Source organism: Bos indicus, chromosome 25, assembly GCF_029378745.1.
Source record: "Bos indicus isolate NIAB-ARS_2022 breed Sahiwal x Tharparkar chromosome 25, NIAB-ARS_B.indTharparkar_mat_pri_1.0, whole genome shotgun sequence".
NCBI lineage: Eukaryota > Metazoa > Chordata > Mammalia > Artiodactyla > Bovidae > Bos > Bos indicus.
The window spans coordinates 4,475,580-4,489,499 of record NC_091784.1 but is presented as its reverse complement, the minus strand read 5'-3'; the positions used below and the strand labels follow the sequence as shown (position 1 = coordinate 4,489,499).

At 54.2% G+C, this 13,920-nt stretch overlaps 1 protein-coding gene across 2 annotated transcripts in view; it reads left to right on the top strand.

Annotated features, from left to right (window-relative positions):
* Window positions 1-3,590: 3,590 nt before the first annotated feature.
* SRL (sarcalumenin) overlaps window positions 3,591-13,920 on the top strand; it is a 37,041-nt gene continuing 26,711 nt past the window's right edge. Inside the window, exon 1 of one of the 2 annotated variants that reach the window (XM_019987526.2) lies at window positions 3,591-3,699. In XM_019987526.2, coding sequence (XP_019843085.1) covers window positions 3,639-3,699 — 61 coding nt within the window. In that variant the 5' untranslated portion in view covers window positions 3,591-3,638. The remainder of the gene's footprint in view (window positions 3,700-13,920) is intronic. The other variant, XM_019987525.2, reaches the window with a different exon arrangement.

Genomic DNA, 13,920 nt, shown 5'->3' with positions numbered 1-13,920 from the left:
TCACTCAAACTCATGTCCATCGAGTCGGTGATGCCATCCAGCCATCTCATCCTCTGTCGTCCCCTTCTCCTCCTGCCCCCAATCCCTCCCAGCATCAGGGTCTTTTCCAATGAGTCAGCTCTTCACATTAGGTGGCCAAAGTATTGGAGTTTCAGCTTCAGCATCATCCCTTCCAAAGAAATCCCAGAGCTGATCTCCTTTAGGATGGACTGGTTGGATCTCCTTGGAGTCCAAGGGACTCTCAAGAGTCTTCTCCAATACCACAGTTCAAAAGCATCAATTCTTTGATGCTCAGCTTTCTTCACAGTCCAACTCTCACATCCATACATGACCACTGGAAAAACCATAGCCTTGACTAGACGGACCTTTGTTGGCAAAGTAATATCTCTGCTTTTGAATATGCTATCTAGGTTGGTCATAACTTTCCTTCCAAGGAGTAAGCGTCTTTTAATTTCATGGCTGCAATCACCATCTGCACTGATTTTGGAGCCCCAAGAAATAAAGTCTGACTCTGTTTCCACTGTTTCCCCATCTATTTCCCATGAAGTGATGGGACCAGATGCCACAATCTTAGTTTTCTGAATGTTGAGCTTCAAGCCAACTTTTTCACTCTCCTCTATCACTTTCATCAAGAGGCTTTTTAGTTCCTCTTCACTTTCTGCCATAAGAGTGGTGTCATCTGCATATCTGAGGTTATTGATATTTCTCCTGGTAATCTTGATTAGTGAAGGGACAGACACATACGGAATGTGATATATGTGACATATGGAATGGAACAGGACATAGTCCGGAAATAGATTCTCACATATATGGTCAATTAAGTTGTTTGGCATATGAGATCCTAGTTCCCTTACCAGCGATAGAACTTGTGCCCCTCGAAATGGAAGTGTGGGGGAAAAAAAGAAATGAAAGTGTAGAGTTCTAACTACTGGGCCACCAAGGTGTCCACATATATAGTCAGTTGATTTTTTAAAAAAGATGCAAAGGCAATTCAGGATCGATAAGACAGTAAAGAATCTGCCTGCAGTATGGGAGACCTGAGTTTGATCCCTGGGTTGGGAAGATTCCCTGGAGAAGTGAATGCCAACCTACTCCCATTCTTGCCTGGAGAATCCCATGGACAGAGGAGCTTGGTGGGCTACAGTCCATGAGGTTGCAAAGAGTTGGACACGAGTAAGCACTAACACTTTCACACTGCAGGAGAGTCCTTTTAACAAACAATGCTGGAACAACTGGATATCCATTTGTTAAAATCTAAAATTTGGTTCAGTCTTGCAACATATTTTTTAAAAAAAACACAGAAAATAGATTATAGATCTAAATGTAAAATCTGAAACTACTTCTGGAGAAAACAGGAAAAAATCTTTATGGCCTTGGGTTAGGCAAAGAGTTCTTAAGTATGACACCAAAGGTATAATTCTTAAAATAATACATTGATCAATTGGACTTTATAAAAATTAAGCATTTCCGCTCTTTGAAATACACATATAAATGAGAAGATAAGCCGCAGACTGGATAGGGAATATTTACTAATGGTATATCTGATAAAGGATTGTCTCCAGAAGACAAAAAATGGGGAAATATTTGAATAGGCACTTTATCAAAGATGCACCAAAGAAGTGGATGACAGATACATACACAGGAACATGCTTAATATCATTAGTTGTTAGGAAGGTGCAAATTAGAACTACAATGTGATATCACTACACACCTGTAAGAATCACTAAAATTTGAAAAACAGGCCATACTAAATGTTGGTAAGGATGTGGAGTAACTGGTGTTGGGATTATAAAACGGTATGGTCATCTTAGAAAAAAGTTAAGGCTAAGAGGAGTGAATTAAGAGTTTGAGATGAATATATACACACTATTATATATAAAATAGATAACCACCAAGGACCTACTGTACAGCACAGAGAACTGTGCTCAATATCTTGTAATAACATATAATGGAAAAGAATAAAAAAAATTTTTTTTTGCCATGCTGTGCAGCATGTGGGATCTTAGCTCCCTCACTGGGGATTGAACCCGTGACCCCTGAGGTAGAAGCCTAGAGTCTTAACCACTGGACTGCCAGCAAAGCCCAACTCCTAGGTATTTACCCAAGAGAAATGAAAGTGTATGTCGTAATGAATTGTATATAGATGTTTATAGCAGCTTTAAAAACCTAAAGTCTCTCAACAGGTGATAGATAACAAATTGGGATCTATCCAGGCCATGAAATACAGCTCAGAATCAAAAGGAGTCAACTATTCATATGTGCTACAATGTGAAAATGTCTCAGTATCATTATACTATGTGAAAGAAGCCAGATAAAAAAGAACGCAGATGGGATGATTCCATTTATATCAAAATCTAGGAAATGCAAACTAATGTATAGTGGCAGGAAGCAGACCAGTGGTTGCCTGGGAAGGGGTAGGCATGCATGCATGCTAAGTCGCTTCATTCACGTCCAACTCTTTGCGACCCAGTGTTCTGTAGCCCGCTAGGATCCTCTGTCCTGTAGGATTCTTCAGGCAAGAATACTGGCGTGGGTTTCTGTGCCCTCCTCCAGGGGATCTTCCCGACCCAGGGATTGAAACTGTGTCCCTTACGTCTCCTGCACTGGCAGGCGTGTTCTTTACCGCCAGTGTCACCTGGGAAGCCCTGGGAAGGGGTAGGAGAGGGTAAGAGGGAGGGACTGTAATGAACATGAAGACAGTTCGAGCATGGGGAATCCGTTTGTCATTTTGATTGTGGTTGTGTACGTGTGTGAAGATATATCGAATTGTACACTTTGAATACGTTGTTTGCATGTGGCCATTGTGTCTCATAAAACCGTTTTAAATGGAAAGTGTGTGAAAGATGCCAACCAGACTTTTGTCCTGTCCCCCATGGCCAACGGCCACCCCCACAGGGACGCCGTCCCCAGCAGGGCCAGCCGACGCCACCCCTTCTAGAGCTGGCTTTCAGGGGGCCGTCAAGTGCCCCCAGGAAGAGTGCATCAAGTAGCATGTTGCGGAAGCGCTGCTGGACAGGGACCGGTCCGTCCAGGCTCTGCCCGACCGCACAGCCTCCGATGTACCTTTTCCCTCCTGTCAGCATTCTGTCTCTTCCAGGGGAGAGGGAAGCCAAGGCTCCTCATCATCGACCTCAAAGGTCAGATGTCGCGGGCTTTCCTCAACTGACCATCAAGGCTCTACCCTCCTGACCTTTGGAGAGGGGCTCAGATGTGTGTCAGTGGCTGTCGTCTAATAGGCCCTTGGTCCACAAAGCCAAGGCGTGTGAAAGGCACTGCTCACACGGACTTCAGCTCACATGACTGCAGGTGCTGAGAAGACTCGATCCCTGACTCCCATACCAGACCCAAAAGGACACCCCACTTTTTCTCTGCTGTACACCCCTCACCCCTGCCCACCCTGCGACCCCTGTCACGTGACCCTGGGGCTGTCGTGGGAGAGGAGTCAGCCGGGCCCTGCCTTCCCCGTGGCAGCTGGTGCTGCAGGCGCAGAGCAGCCTCCGCGGCCTCCAGGGTCCGCGCCGCTGGCCCATCACGTCCGCCCAGTTGCCCTGGTGACTGTGTGACCCTGCCACCCGCCCCCGCCGCCGCCCGCCCTATAAATAGAGGCCCGGAGCAGCTGGGCTCTCTTGGCAGTCACCATGAGGGCGCTGGTCCTGCTCTGCTGCTTTGTGGCCTCACTCCTGCTCCCAGGACAAGCAGGTACGACCCCCAGCCGGTTGGCCGGACCAGCCTGTGACCCCACATGCCCCCGAGGTTTTCTGTTTACTGTGGGGTGGGAGGCTCGGGCGGTGGACGGAGGACGAGGCCTCCGTGACTCCTGGAGGCTGATGGCAGCCCTTTGGCTACCGGCTGGTCTCACTGAGAACGCACTGAGTGCGGAGACCTGAGAGCAGTCAGGGGGCTCGTGGGGAGGAGGCCAGGTAGCGGAAGCCATGACCTGAGAGGTGCAGGCAGGTGCAAGGCCTGAGCAGGGGGCTGGGGAGAAGGGCCGGCTGGTAGATGGTAGGGGAAGAAGACCCCAAGAGTCAAGACTAGAGGCTCCTAGGCGGACAGAGGACCCCGGTCTTGGAGGTGGAGGGAACCCCTGGAGGTCACTGAGTTGATCCTCCCACCTGGTGGAGATGGAGGGGTGCCTGGCTTTGCATGGGTGAGGGTGGGTAGGGGGGCACGGCTTGGAAACGATGGGACAGAGAGGGGCTCAATTTGGGGCGGGACTGGAGCAAAGAGCTGGAAACCAAATTGGGCAGTTCAGAGGAGGGCCGGGACCCAGTCTGGAGTGGAGCTGGCTTGGCCGGGGGCTTCACTGGAAGGGGGCTGGGGCCTGCGTGCTGTGGTTTTCCTGTGACATCTCAGCACTTTGTGTGGCAGAGGCGGTGGCTCCGGTTACAGCATGGGGGTTATTTATAGGTGTGGAGGGGGTACCAGAGCATTTTGCCACCTCTGTTCCCAAGACTCTTGGGGCTAAATGCCCCTCCAAGTTGCTTTAGGGGTGCCCTGGGGACCCCCCAGGAGTCCAGGAGTCCCGCTTTGCCTTTTCATGACGACTGTAGGCTTCATTTGCGCTGGTGACCGTGGGGCCCTGGGGGTTCTCTTTCTTGAGCTCTTAGACCCAGACTGGGGAGCCCGTGGCAGGCAGGAGCAGAAGCCCTTCCCTCGAGGGCTGGAGACCGAGGCGGGGGGCTCCGGTCTCGTGTGTGCCACTGGGCCCTGCCCTTGTCTGCCCTTGAGTTTAATTTGGGCTCCGTGGGGCTGCAGTGGCTGGGGTGGCAAGGATTCCAAGCGGCTGTCAGGCGGCTAAGTATGGAAACAGCCGTGTAATCGGAGCCCGAGCCCGGGAGCCACTGCCGACCTCTCCCCTGCACCGCCCAGCCCCAGCTGCCAGCTCCGCAGCTTCCACGCCGGCGCCCCAGGAACTTTTAGCCTTTTAGGGACATCCTTTATCTTTCCTCCCACCAAGGGAACTGGACATCTGGAATGTCCCACAGGCCCTGTTGGGGGACCTTGCCATTGGGAAAGGAGGCAGGCAGGTGCTTTCTGCAAAGATCCTTTCTTTGCAGTCCTTTCCTTCCTGGACTCTGCAGTGAGCACCCCCACCGGCCCCGGCCTGGCCACTCGTGTGTGGGGTCCCCGCCCTCCTCCCCACTGCTCATGGTTTGTGCTGTGTGTTCTTTACAGTGGTGGGCTTCCTAACCCCCAATTGCAGATTGTAAACCCCAGATGGCTTCCTCCTATGATCCGGGGTAGGGGATTCCATGAATGGCTTCCCCCACCCCATAGTGACAATCCTTTCTACCCGTTGACTTGCCTGTAGAATATGCTACTAGTAAATGCCGCCATGCCCACAGACACAGCTTTGCTCCTGAACTTCCCACCTCTGTGCCGAATCCTCATTTCCAGCCGCGTGTTGCTCACCCGTCCCTGGGGGGACCCTGCAGAGCCACCCTTCCTTCTTGTTTGCCGTCCTTGCTCCCGTGGTCCTCTGCACCAGGGTGATGGGCTCCACAGCCTCCCTGACCACCAGTCCGCCCCAGTCCTTTGTAACTACCAGCGTCCTCCTCTTTGTCTTGGGGACCTGGCCTGGGGTCAAGCCTGCTCGAGGACAGAGGAAAACAGCCCCAAGAGGGTTTACTCAGTCTGCTCATGGTCCAGGTGAGGGAGCAAAATCCAGAGGAAAGAACCGTGGTCAAGGTCAGACAGCGAGTCCGTGGCAGGCACGCCGGGCCAGGGCCGGTCTCAGCCCACCCGGGAGTTCCTGGCCTCCTTTGGCCCTTCTCTCTGCAGCCCTTCTTGGACACCCCAGTCCTCCTTGGACACCCCAGTTTCTCTGCCTGTGGGTGTGGGGCCACGCATGGCTGCCTTGGGATGTAGGGCAAGACCAATGCCTTTGAATTTTGACTCACCAGAGAGCATGTTGGAATGGGGGTGCTGGGAAAACATTTCTTCGGGCTTAAATGGCTGGTGTTTGTTAGGCTGAATTCAGGACAGCCTTGCCTCCTGTTACCTGTTTGAGGCAAAGATTGAGGGACGACAGGGGGTCTGAGTCTGTTCCTCTGCTTCCTCCAGCCCAGCCCTGGTTTGCAAACTCACCCCATCTGCTCTGGCCTTACTCTGCCATCCCAATGGCAAGAGGTTGGTGCGTGCTGGGGCTCCCAAGGCCCTCCAAGAGTAATGGGGGTCTCTTAGGAACCCCTTCGTGACATTTCCTCTCCCACCCAGAAGGAAGTGGTTTTCACAGCCCCTCAGCAGGGTAGCCCAGGTGCCATGATCCAACTGTGGCGGAGGGCTCGGAGAGAAGGTCATGAGCTGGGGGATCCTGGGGAGGGAGTAGACCCCAGAAGCCTTTCCAGCATGTCCCCCCTCCACTGCAAGCTGTGTCCCCAGCGAGGTCCCCAGCTCCTGGCTTGGTGCTGCCAGATGAGCCATGAGGAGCAGGTGGTCCACTTCCCACATCGGGTGCATGAGGTGCTAGTCTGGTTCTGCTCAGTGGATGCAGCCCCCAGATGTGGGCACTGAGCCTGCTGGCCTGTGGATCCGAGGTTTGGGAAATGCGGGCTTTGCCTCCCATGTGGGTGTGGCAGTGAAGCTCACACAGCTAGCTCAAAGGCCAGAGCTGGAATCCTGGACCAGAGAGGGGTCCGGTGAGGCTGGTTGCATCCATCTGGCCTTTGGGCGCTCGCTCAGGTGTGGTGGCCAGGAAGGAGCCTGATCCCTGTGGACTCAGGAGAAAGACGACCGTTCCTCCGTTGATATGGCCTGAGGGATCAAGATAGGGCATAGATACAATGCCTTCTGGCCTGGAAGGAGGGGTGTGGCTGGAAGAGGGGCGCGTGGATGGGGTCTGCCACTATGGGGTGCACCCCTCTACTCCAAATCCAATTTAAAGCCAGACTCACCGTCCCTTTTGTTTAAATACTGCTCAAGGATGCAAAGCGCTTTCACTCAGACACCTTCCCTAATTCATCCCGGATCTAGTGTGTACCTGCTGGTTCTCAGGTGTGGGGCCAAGGGAACGCAGATAGGCATTCTGTCCTTGGCACGCTTACAGTCTGGGGCTGGGGGAGATAGGGCGTCCCCCTTGTGGCTGTGCACACACAAAGAAGACACGCGTGTCCTCAGGGAGATCCATGTAAATGAGGTGGGATGGACGGAAGTGGATCTGAGTGGATCAGGAAACGTCTTCCAGGTGAGGGAGTGTCTGAGATGAGCCTTGAGAAGCACAGGGTTCAGAAGAGAATGCTGAGGAAAAGCAGGGATGAGCACATTCATGCAGCAGGGAAGGTGGGGCTCAGGTGAGACCCAGGAGGGTCATGGGGAGGAAGGGTGAGGTGGGGTTTGTGGGGAGTCTGGGAGGCTGGGTTGGGGCCAGAGTGTGAGGGGTGCTGGGCTGAGGAGGGGGCTTTGCTCTGTGGGTGGCAGGTAACCACGGGGTGGGGGGGAGTGGTTTCGAAAAGTGCGTCTGGCAGTTGTTTGTAGGGAGGAGTAGACCGAGCTGGGATGATGTGTACTCTGGCAAGGGAGAGAGATGGACTGGAGGGCAGGCCCCACAGATGCCGGGGAATAATCTGCGGGACTCCTTGGCCCAGCGAGCTGGGCAGGAAGGAGCCCCCAAGGGTTTCGTGTAGGCCACAGCAGGCAGCATCTTGCCAGAAAAATAAGAAAAGACTAGGATCGTAAAAGAACTGATTTTAAAAGGTCATCTGAAATCATCATGAATTCTGGATCCTGGGGGAATGCCTGGACGCAGATGGTTAGCTTAGGAGGAAGGTCGGGTCTGGGGATCCAGAAATGAGGCTCGTTTGGGTAAAGATGAGGGCGAGGCTGTGAGATCCCTGAGGACACTGCTGCAGAGAGAGAAAAAGAAGAGAGTCCAGGACCAGTCCCTGGGGAGTAGGAAGAGGAAGAAGATAAATGGATTTCAGGAAGATGGGATGAGATCCAGGCAGAGGCATGACCTGGCAGCAGAGGACAGGGTGCTTCCTGCAGAGGCTGTGAGTCCTGCGGAGAGGCCAGGGAAGGTGAGGCCTTGGCTTGGACACCAGGAAGCTGCGAACGGGTCACTCAGTGAGGACGCGGAGGCATGTTCACCGGGAGAGACTTTCAACATTAAGTCTACGAGAGCTAGAGGATGGTGAGAGGAGGTAGGGTGGCTGAGTCTGCAGAGAAGGCAGTGTGTTCCTGGGCCGACAGGGAGGATGCAGAGGAGCGGGAAGGGCTGATGATCGTGGGGCATAGGGTGGATGTCAGAGTTTGAGAGCGAGGTGGACAGGTCCGAGGGGGTTTGAGGGGGGATCTCAGAGGGATCCCCTGTACACTCGAGTTCACTGAGCAGTGTCTGTGCCCACCAGGGAGCTCAACGAGGAAGTGAGGATCCTGGTCTACAACAGGATTGCTACAGAGCAGGGAGAAGGCCATGGAGGGGAAGAACCAGCCAGAGCTGACCAAGAACCCCTTGAGGTAGAAAAGGAGGCCGGTTGTCCTGAGATGCGTGGGATCGAACAGCAGGGTCCAGACCAGAACCTGGTCTCCAGTCCAGCTGAGATGAGGCCAGGAGGTGACCAGTGAATCAGCATTTTCATCATAGCAAACGCTGGTCTCTCGCTGTTGGTGAACCAGCCTTCTCGAGCCTTCAGATGCTGCAGAGAAGGGGGCAAAACCCGACCCCAAGCTCTGTCCCAAGGTGTTCATTCCGCAGACATGCACCGACCTGCTCCCAGGAAGCGCTGTGTTCGGCTCTGCAGGGACCATTACTTTGGTGGAAGCTGGCGCAGGGCATGGTGCAGGGCACAGGGCCCAGAGGTAGCCAGGCTCAGGTTTCCTCTGGGTGTTTTCCAGGTGGCTGCAAGGCCTCCCTCCGCAGCTCCCTGGCCCATCGGCAAGACTCATTTCAGGCTGAGGGAATTTAGGATCTGCTCCGGGTGGCCAGGGCCCTCAGAAACCCCCGCACCTTCCTCACCTGCCTTCTCAAGGGCCTTCTAGACTCAGACACATGGCTTCAGGCGCCTGCCTCTGCCCTGTCTGTTTCCTTCTCTCCTTGGAGGTTCCCTTCTCTCCCCAGACACTGGCCTTGCTTTGTCCCCATGAGACGTGCCCTGAAACTCATTCCAGCAAGGGCTAATGGCTCAACACTTAAACTGTCACTTTCCCAAGTCACTTTTTGTTTGAAAGGAGTCAGAAGATTTTAGCTCAACAAATGCATCTCTAACATGGAATTTCTCATTGCTTTGGTGGGCAAGGTCTTACCCTAAGTCCCTAGTCACGGTGTTGAGGCAATAGATAGTCCCCAATCCTGAGCTGTAGAGCAGGGCTTCCTCTACCTGACCCTGAAGGAAGGAGACAGGGAGTGGACTGGAGCCACGGTGGCCACAGCTGTAGGACTTGCTCTGTGGTTAAAAAACTCACCCGCTGCTCACCCCCAGCCTTGCTGTCGTCAGCAGGAGGTAAAGGGGGTGGCGTAATTCGGCAATGGGATGGGTCAGTTTTCATCTGCACTGAGTTTCTGGAGACATTCGTTTCCTGGTCTGTGTTACCTGGGATGTATCTTTCTCGGGGCTCAGGGACATCCCATCCCATTTGGTTTCAGCCTTATCCCTCTCCAGCCACGAAGACGGATTTGTTCAGGGTCAAGGTCCCAGGCACCCCTCTGGTGTGGGCAGATGCCTGCCCCTGTCACTTCCTTGTCCCCTCAGAGACCTCCAGGTCAGCCTTTCCTGAGCCGCCAGTCCTCAGGGTGAGGGGCTGGGGCGGTGGAGTCTGCTCTTAAAATGCCTGAGCTGTCAGGTCCGCCGTTCACACCCCTGGCAGGGCCTAGAGCATCTGCCTCTTCCACCCTCCTGCTCTTCCCTGCCGGTGTGCAGGGAAGGCTGGTATCATTGTTTAGTCGCTGAGTCGTGTCCAACTCTTTGCAACCCCAGGGACTGTGGCCTACCAGTCTCCTCTGTCCGGTTCCTCTGTCCTTGGGATCTCCCAGGCAAGCGTACTGGAGTGAGTTGCCATTTCCTCCTCTAGGAGATCTTCCAGACTCAGGGATTGAACCCATGTCTCCTGGGTCTCCTGCACTGGCCGGCAGATTCTTTACTGCTGAGCTGCCTGGGAAGCCTGAGGCTGGTGGTGGGTGTGCCCAGTTCTGAAGCCCATGAGACCGTGGGGCTGGCGGGCAGCTCCTGCCTGGTGCCATCCCAGGAGCCTGTGCTTTCTGGGACCACATCGTCAGGACCATAGGAAGGCACAGTCGCTGTTGCTCTGTCCAGTTCCCAAGCCGCGACCCAGAAGGATTTCGGGTGGGACATTGGCCCAGTGGGGCAGGCTCCACATGTTCATGGCATGTTAAGTGATGAGAAGAGGCTTTTCTCCTCTGGCCCTTAGGGTCCTTGTCTTCCACAACCTTGAGGGCCCTTGACCTCTAGTCCTCTGTCAGCCAGAGTGCCCAAGGGCAAAGGACGAGTGCAGACTGTGTGGCCAACCCTGGGGAGGAGGGTTCAGCACAGCTCCCTAAAAAAACAGGCAATGCAGCCCTGCCTTGGGAATCAGGATGGACACGTGACTCGGGGTGATGGGCAGTGTGTGATTATCAAGAGGCATGAGGGTACAATGTGGAAGCAGGGTACAGCAGGAAGAGGGAAGGAAGGGCGGGGCTGGGTAATCACACAGGGTGGGTTCTCAAGGAGCGAGGCAGGACCGATTAGGCAATCAGGGTCCCTCTCCGAAAGGCCCAGCTCTCTAGCCCTGAGGCCAAGCCATGCCCACTGTGACGTCCGGGCTGGCCGCACTGTGCTGGCAGGAACCGGTTATGCCCCTGCCCTGAGGTGCTGCCTTCTATTTGGGGAGATGACACGCACTGAAAAAAAGATGTAACTAACACTCTGGGCAGCTCTGTTTGGAGTTCAGAGGAGGGCTGGAGGTCTGGCCTCACGGAAGAGCAGGGTTTTGCACTGGGTCAGCTCCAAGAGGACGGGGCTGAGCATTTGTTTAACTTGCTCACCGCTCCATCGCTGATGCGTAGCACAGCGCTTGGCTCACTGGAGGTGTTTAGCAATGTCTGATGAATGATGAAAGGTGACTCTTGTAGGCAGAGACGGGGCAGGGTGGGGGAGCATCTGGAGCTGGGGATCAGAGCCGGGAGCGGGAAAGCTCGGACCGTGGTGCTGGCAGAAACGGGATGAGAAGAGCTCTGGCTCGAACGTGGGGCTCCCGTTGAGGGAGACCAGACCACCCTGATGGGCTGGAGCCCGCTGGAAAGGGCCGTGAATGCTGAGCCAAGCCGCTGTCTCCCTAAGCCCTCAGCATGCTCTAGCCCCTCCCCTTCCAGTAAGCTCCTCCCCTTCCCTTCCCTCTCTCATATTTTTGGATGCTTCTAGAGCAGGGACTGCATTCTGAGCTCCAACAGGTGCAGGCAAAGTCTGGCCTGGAGTTTGGGGCCTGTGGGAAGTGGGTTGCACCAGGAGCCCCGCCCAGAACCAGGCCAGGGGGAGCCCTGGGGTGTTGGAGCCCCTGCCCTCCCTCCTTCCCTGCTCCAGGCCACTGGCAAACCTGCGGCCCCTGGTTCTCCTCCAAGTGGCCATTCAGTTAGGACCTCGGCCAGCGCAGTTGCCTCCCATAGAGTTTTCCCTAGATGGCAACAGGTTAACACAAAGCCATTGCCTTGATCTCTAGGTCCCCAAAGTGCCTCTGATTCTATGGGTGCCCGCCCTGTATACCCGCACCGCACCCCCCAGAGACACTTCCAGCCATTGCTGGTTATTTGCTTTTCCCCGAACTTCCTCCTATGCTTTATTAATCAAGGGTCAGGCAATAAAAGACCATTTATTTCTCTAGCTTATCCCAGGAGGTTGAAGACACCAGGAACATTCCCTGGGACCTAGGAAGGGGTCTGGAAACATCAGGGAGGGGTCACAGCTCTCGCAGTGGCCTGGGGGAGCCCAACCCGGCCTCAGGCTCCCAGAATATGAAGCCTGGGTCCCAGGGGTCCCAGGAACAGAAGGCCGGCGGCGAATCCACCTCTTTCTCCTGTTTCTTCCTGCCTCAGTTTTGTTTCGGAGTAGGTAGTTAGGCCGGTGTCCTCTCCACCCAGACCTCCCTCCCCTGAGGCTGCCCATGAGGGTACCCGGGGGCGGGGGCAGCATGCACTCTGAGACTCGAGGACAGAGCAAGCCTTGGCATCATCACAGTTCACCAGCGAGCCCCTTACCACCTCGGCACCTGTTGGCTCTGCCTGTAGAGTGGAATAATACTCGCCCTATTTACAGCATGGGGTTGTTTTGCGACTAAAATAAGAAAGTGGCTATCGGATGCTTAGGATGGTTTTCGATCTCAGATACTTTTTAAGGTTAGAAGGGCTGTGACAGCGATTACAGGCTCTCACTGCGGACAGTATTCCTGTAGTTTGAGCCTCTGGTTTCCTCGAATATCGTGAAACGCGAGCGACTCTGAAGATCTCATCATCAGCACAGCTGCCCCTTCTCGGCGCTGCAGATATCCTCGGATTCTGTCCTCAAGGAGCTTACAGACCGGGAGGGCAAGCTGTCCCTGTTGGTGATAGGAGCAGGGAGCCATATAAGGCAGGTGTAATCGGGGCTAAAAATAAATGGCCAGAGCTTGCAGAGTAAGTGGGAGCAGGGACGGGGCCCCAGCGCTGGGGAGCACGACCAGCATAGCCTCAGAGGGGCTGGGAGGCTTTCGTAGGGCCGGCTCAGGTGTTGGTTCCTGTATTATTTTCCTGGGCTGCTGTAACAAATGACCTCAAACTAAGTGACTTCAAACAAGAGAGAATTTGTTTTAATTGAAGGATAATTGTTTTGCAGTACTGTGCTGGTTTCTGCCATACATCAACATGAATCAGCCACAGGTACCCATATGCCCCCTCCCTCCTGAGCCTCCCTCCCACCTCCCACGTCATCCCAGCCCTCCAGGTTGCGACAGAGTCCCGGTTAGAGTTTCCTGAGTCATACTACAAATTCCCACCGGCTATCCATTTCATACATGTGCATATGTGCATGTGTGCGCTAAGTTGCTTCAGTCGTGTCCAACTCTTTGTGACCCTATGGACTGTAGCCCGCCAGGCTCCTCTGTCCATGAGATTCTCCAGGCAAGAATACTGGAATGGGTTGCCATGCCCTCCTCTAGGGGATCTTCCCGGCCCAGGGATCGAACCCGCGTCTCCTGCGTCTCCTGCATTGCAGGTGGATCCTTTACTGCTGCTACCGGAGAAGCCCCTCCACACATAGTAGTGTACATCAAAAAACAGAAATTCATTTTCTCCCAGTCAGCAGGCTGGAAGTCCAAAGTCGAGGGGTGGGCAGGGCGCGCTCCCCCAGAGGCTCCAGGCAAGATTCCTTCCTGCCTCTTCCAGCTTCTGGCGGGTCCAGCAGGCCTAGGCCTTCCTTGGCTACTGGGTGCGTCTCTCTGATCTCTGCCTGTGTCCTCACATGATCTCTTCTTTGTGTGTCTCCTCCCCCTCTTATAAGGACAGAAGTCTTGGACTCAGGGTCCACTCTAATCCCATATGAACTTATCTTGATTAATCACCTCTTCATAGACCTTATTTCCAAATAATGTCATATCCTGAGATTCTAGATGGAACACTCTGTCTTTTTGATATTTATTTATTTATTAGTAGCTGCACCAGGTCTTACTGGGTCACACAGGGTCTTCAGTCTTCATTGCAGCACTCAGGATCTTTGATTGGGGCATGGGAACTCTTAATTGCATCATTCAGGATCTTCTTGTTTCCTGACCAGGGATTGAACCCAGGCCCTCTTGCATTGGGAGCACAGAGTCTTACCCACTGGACCACCAGACGTTCCCTCGTTGCTGGCTCTGAGCAGTTCTCGTCTGTCTCCCAGGTTGTCACACCTGTTTCCTTGGTCCCCTCTCCGGCCCCACGGCCCACACAGTTGTCCCCAAAGGCTAATATGGAGCTCTGCG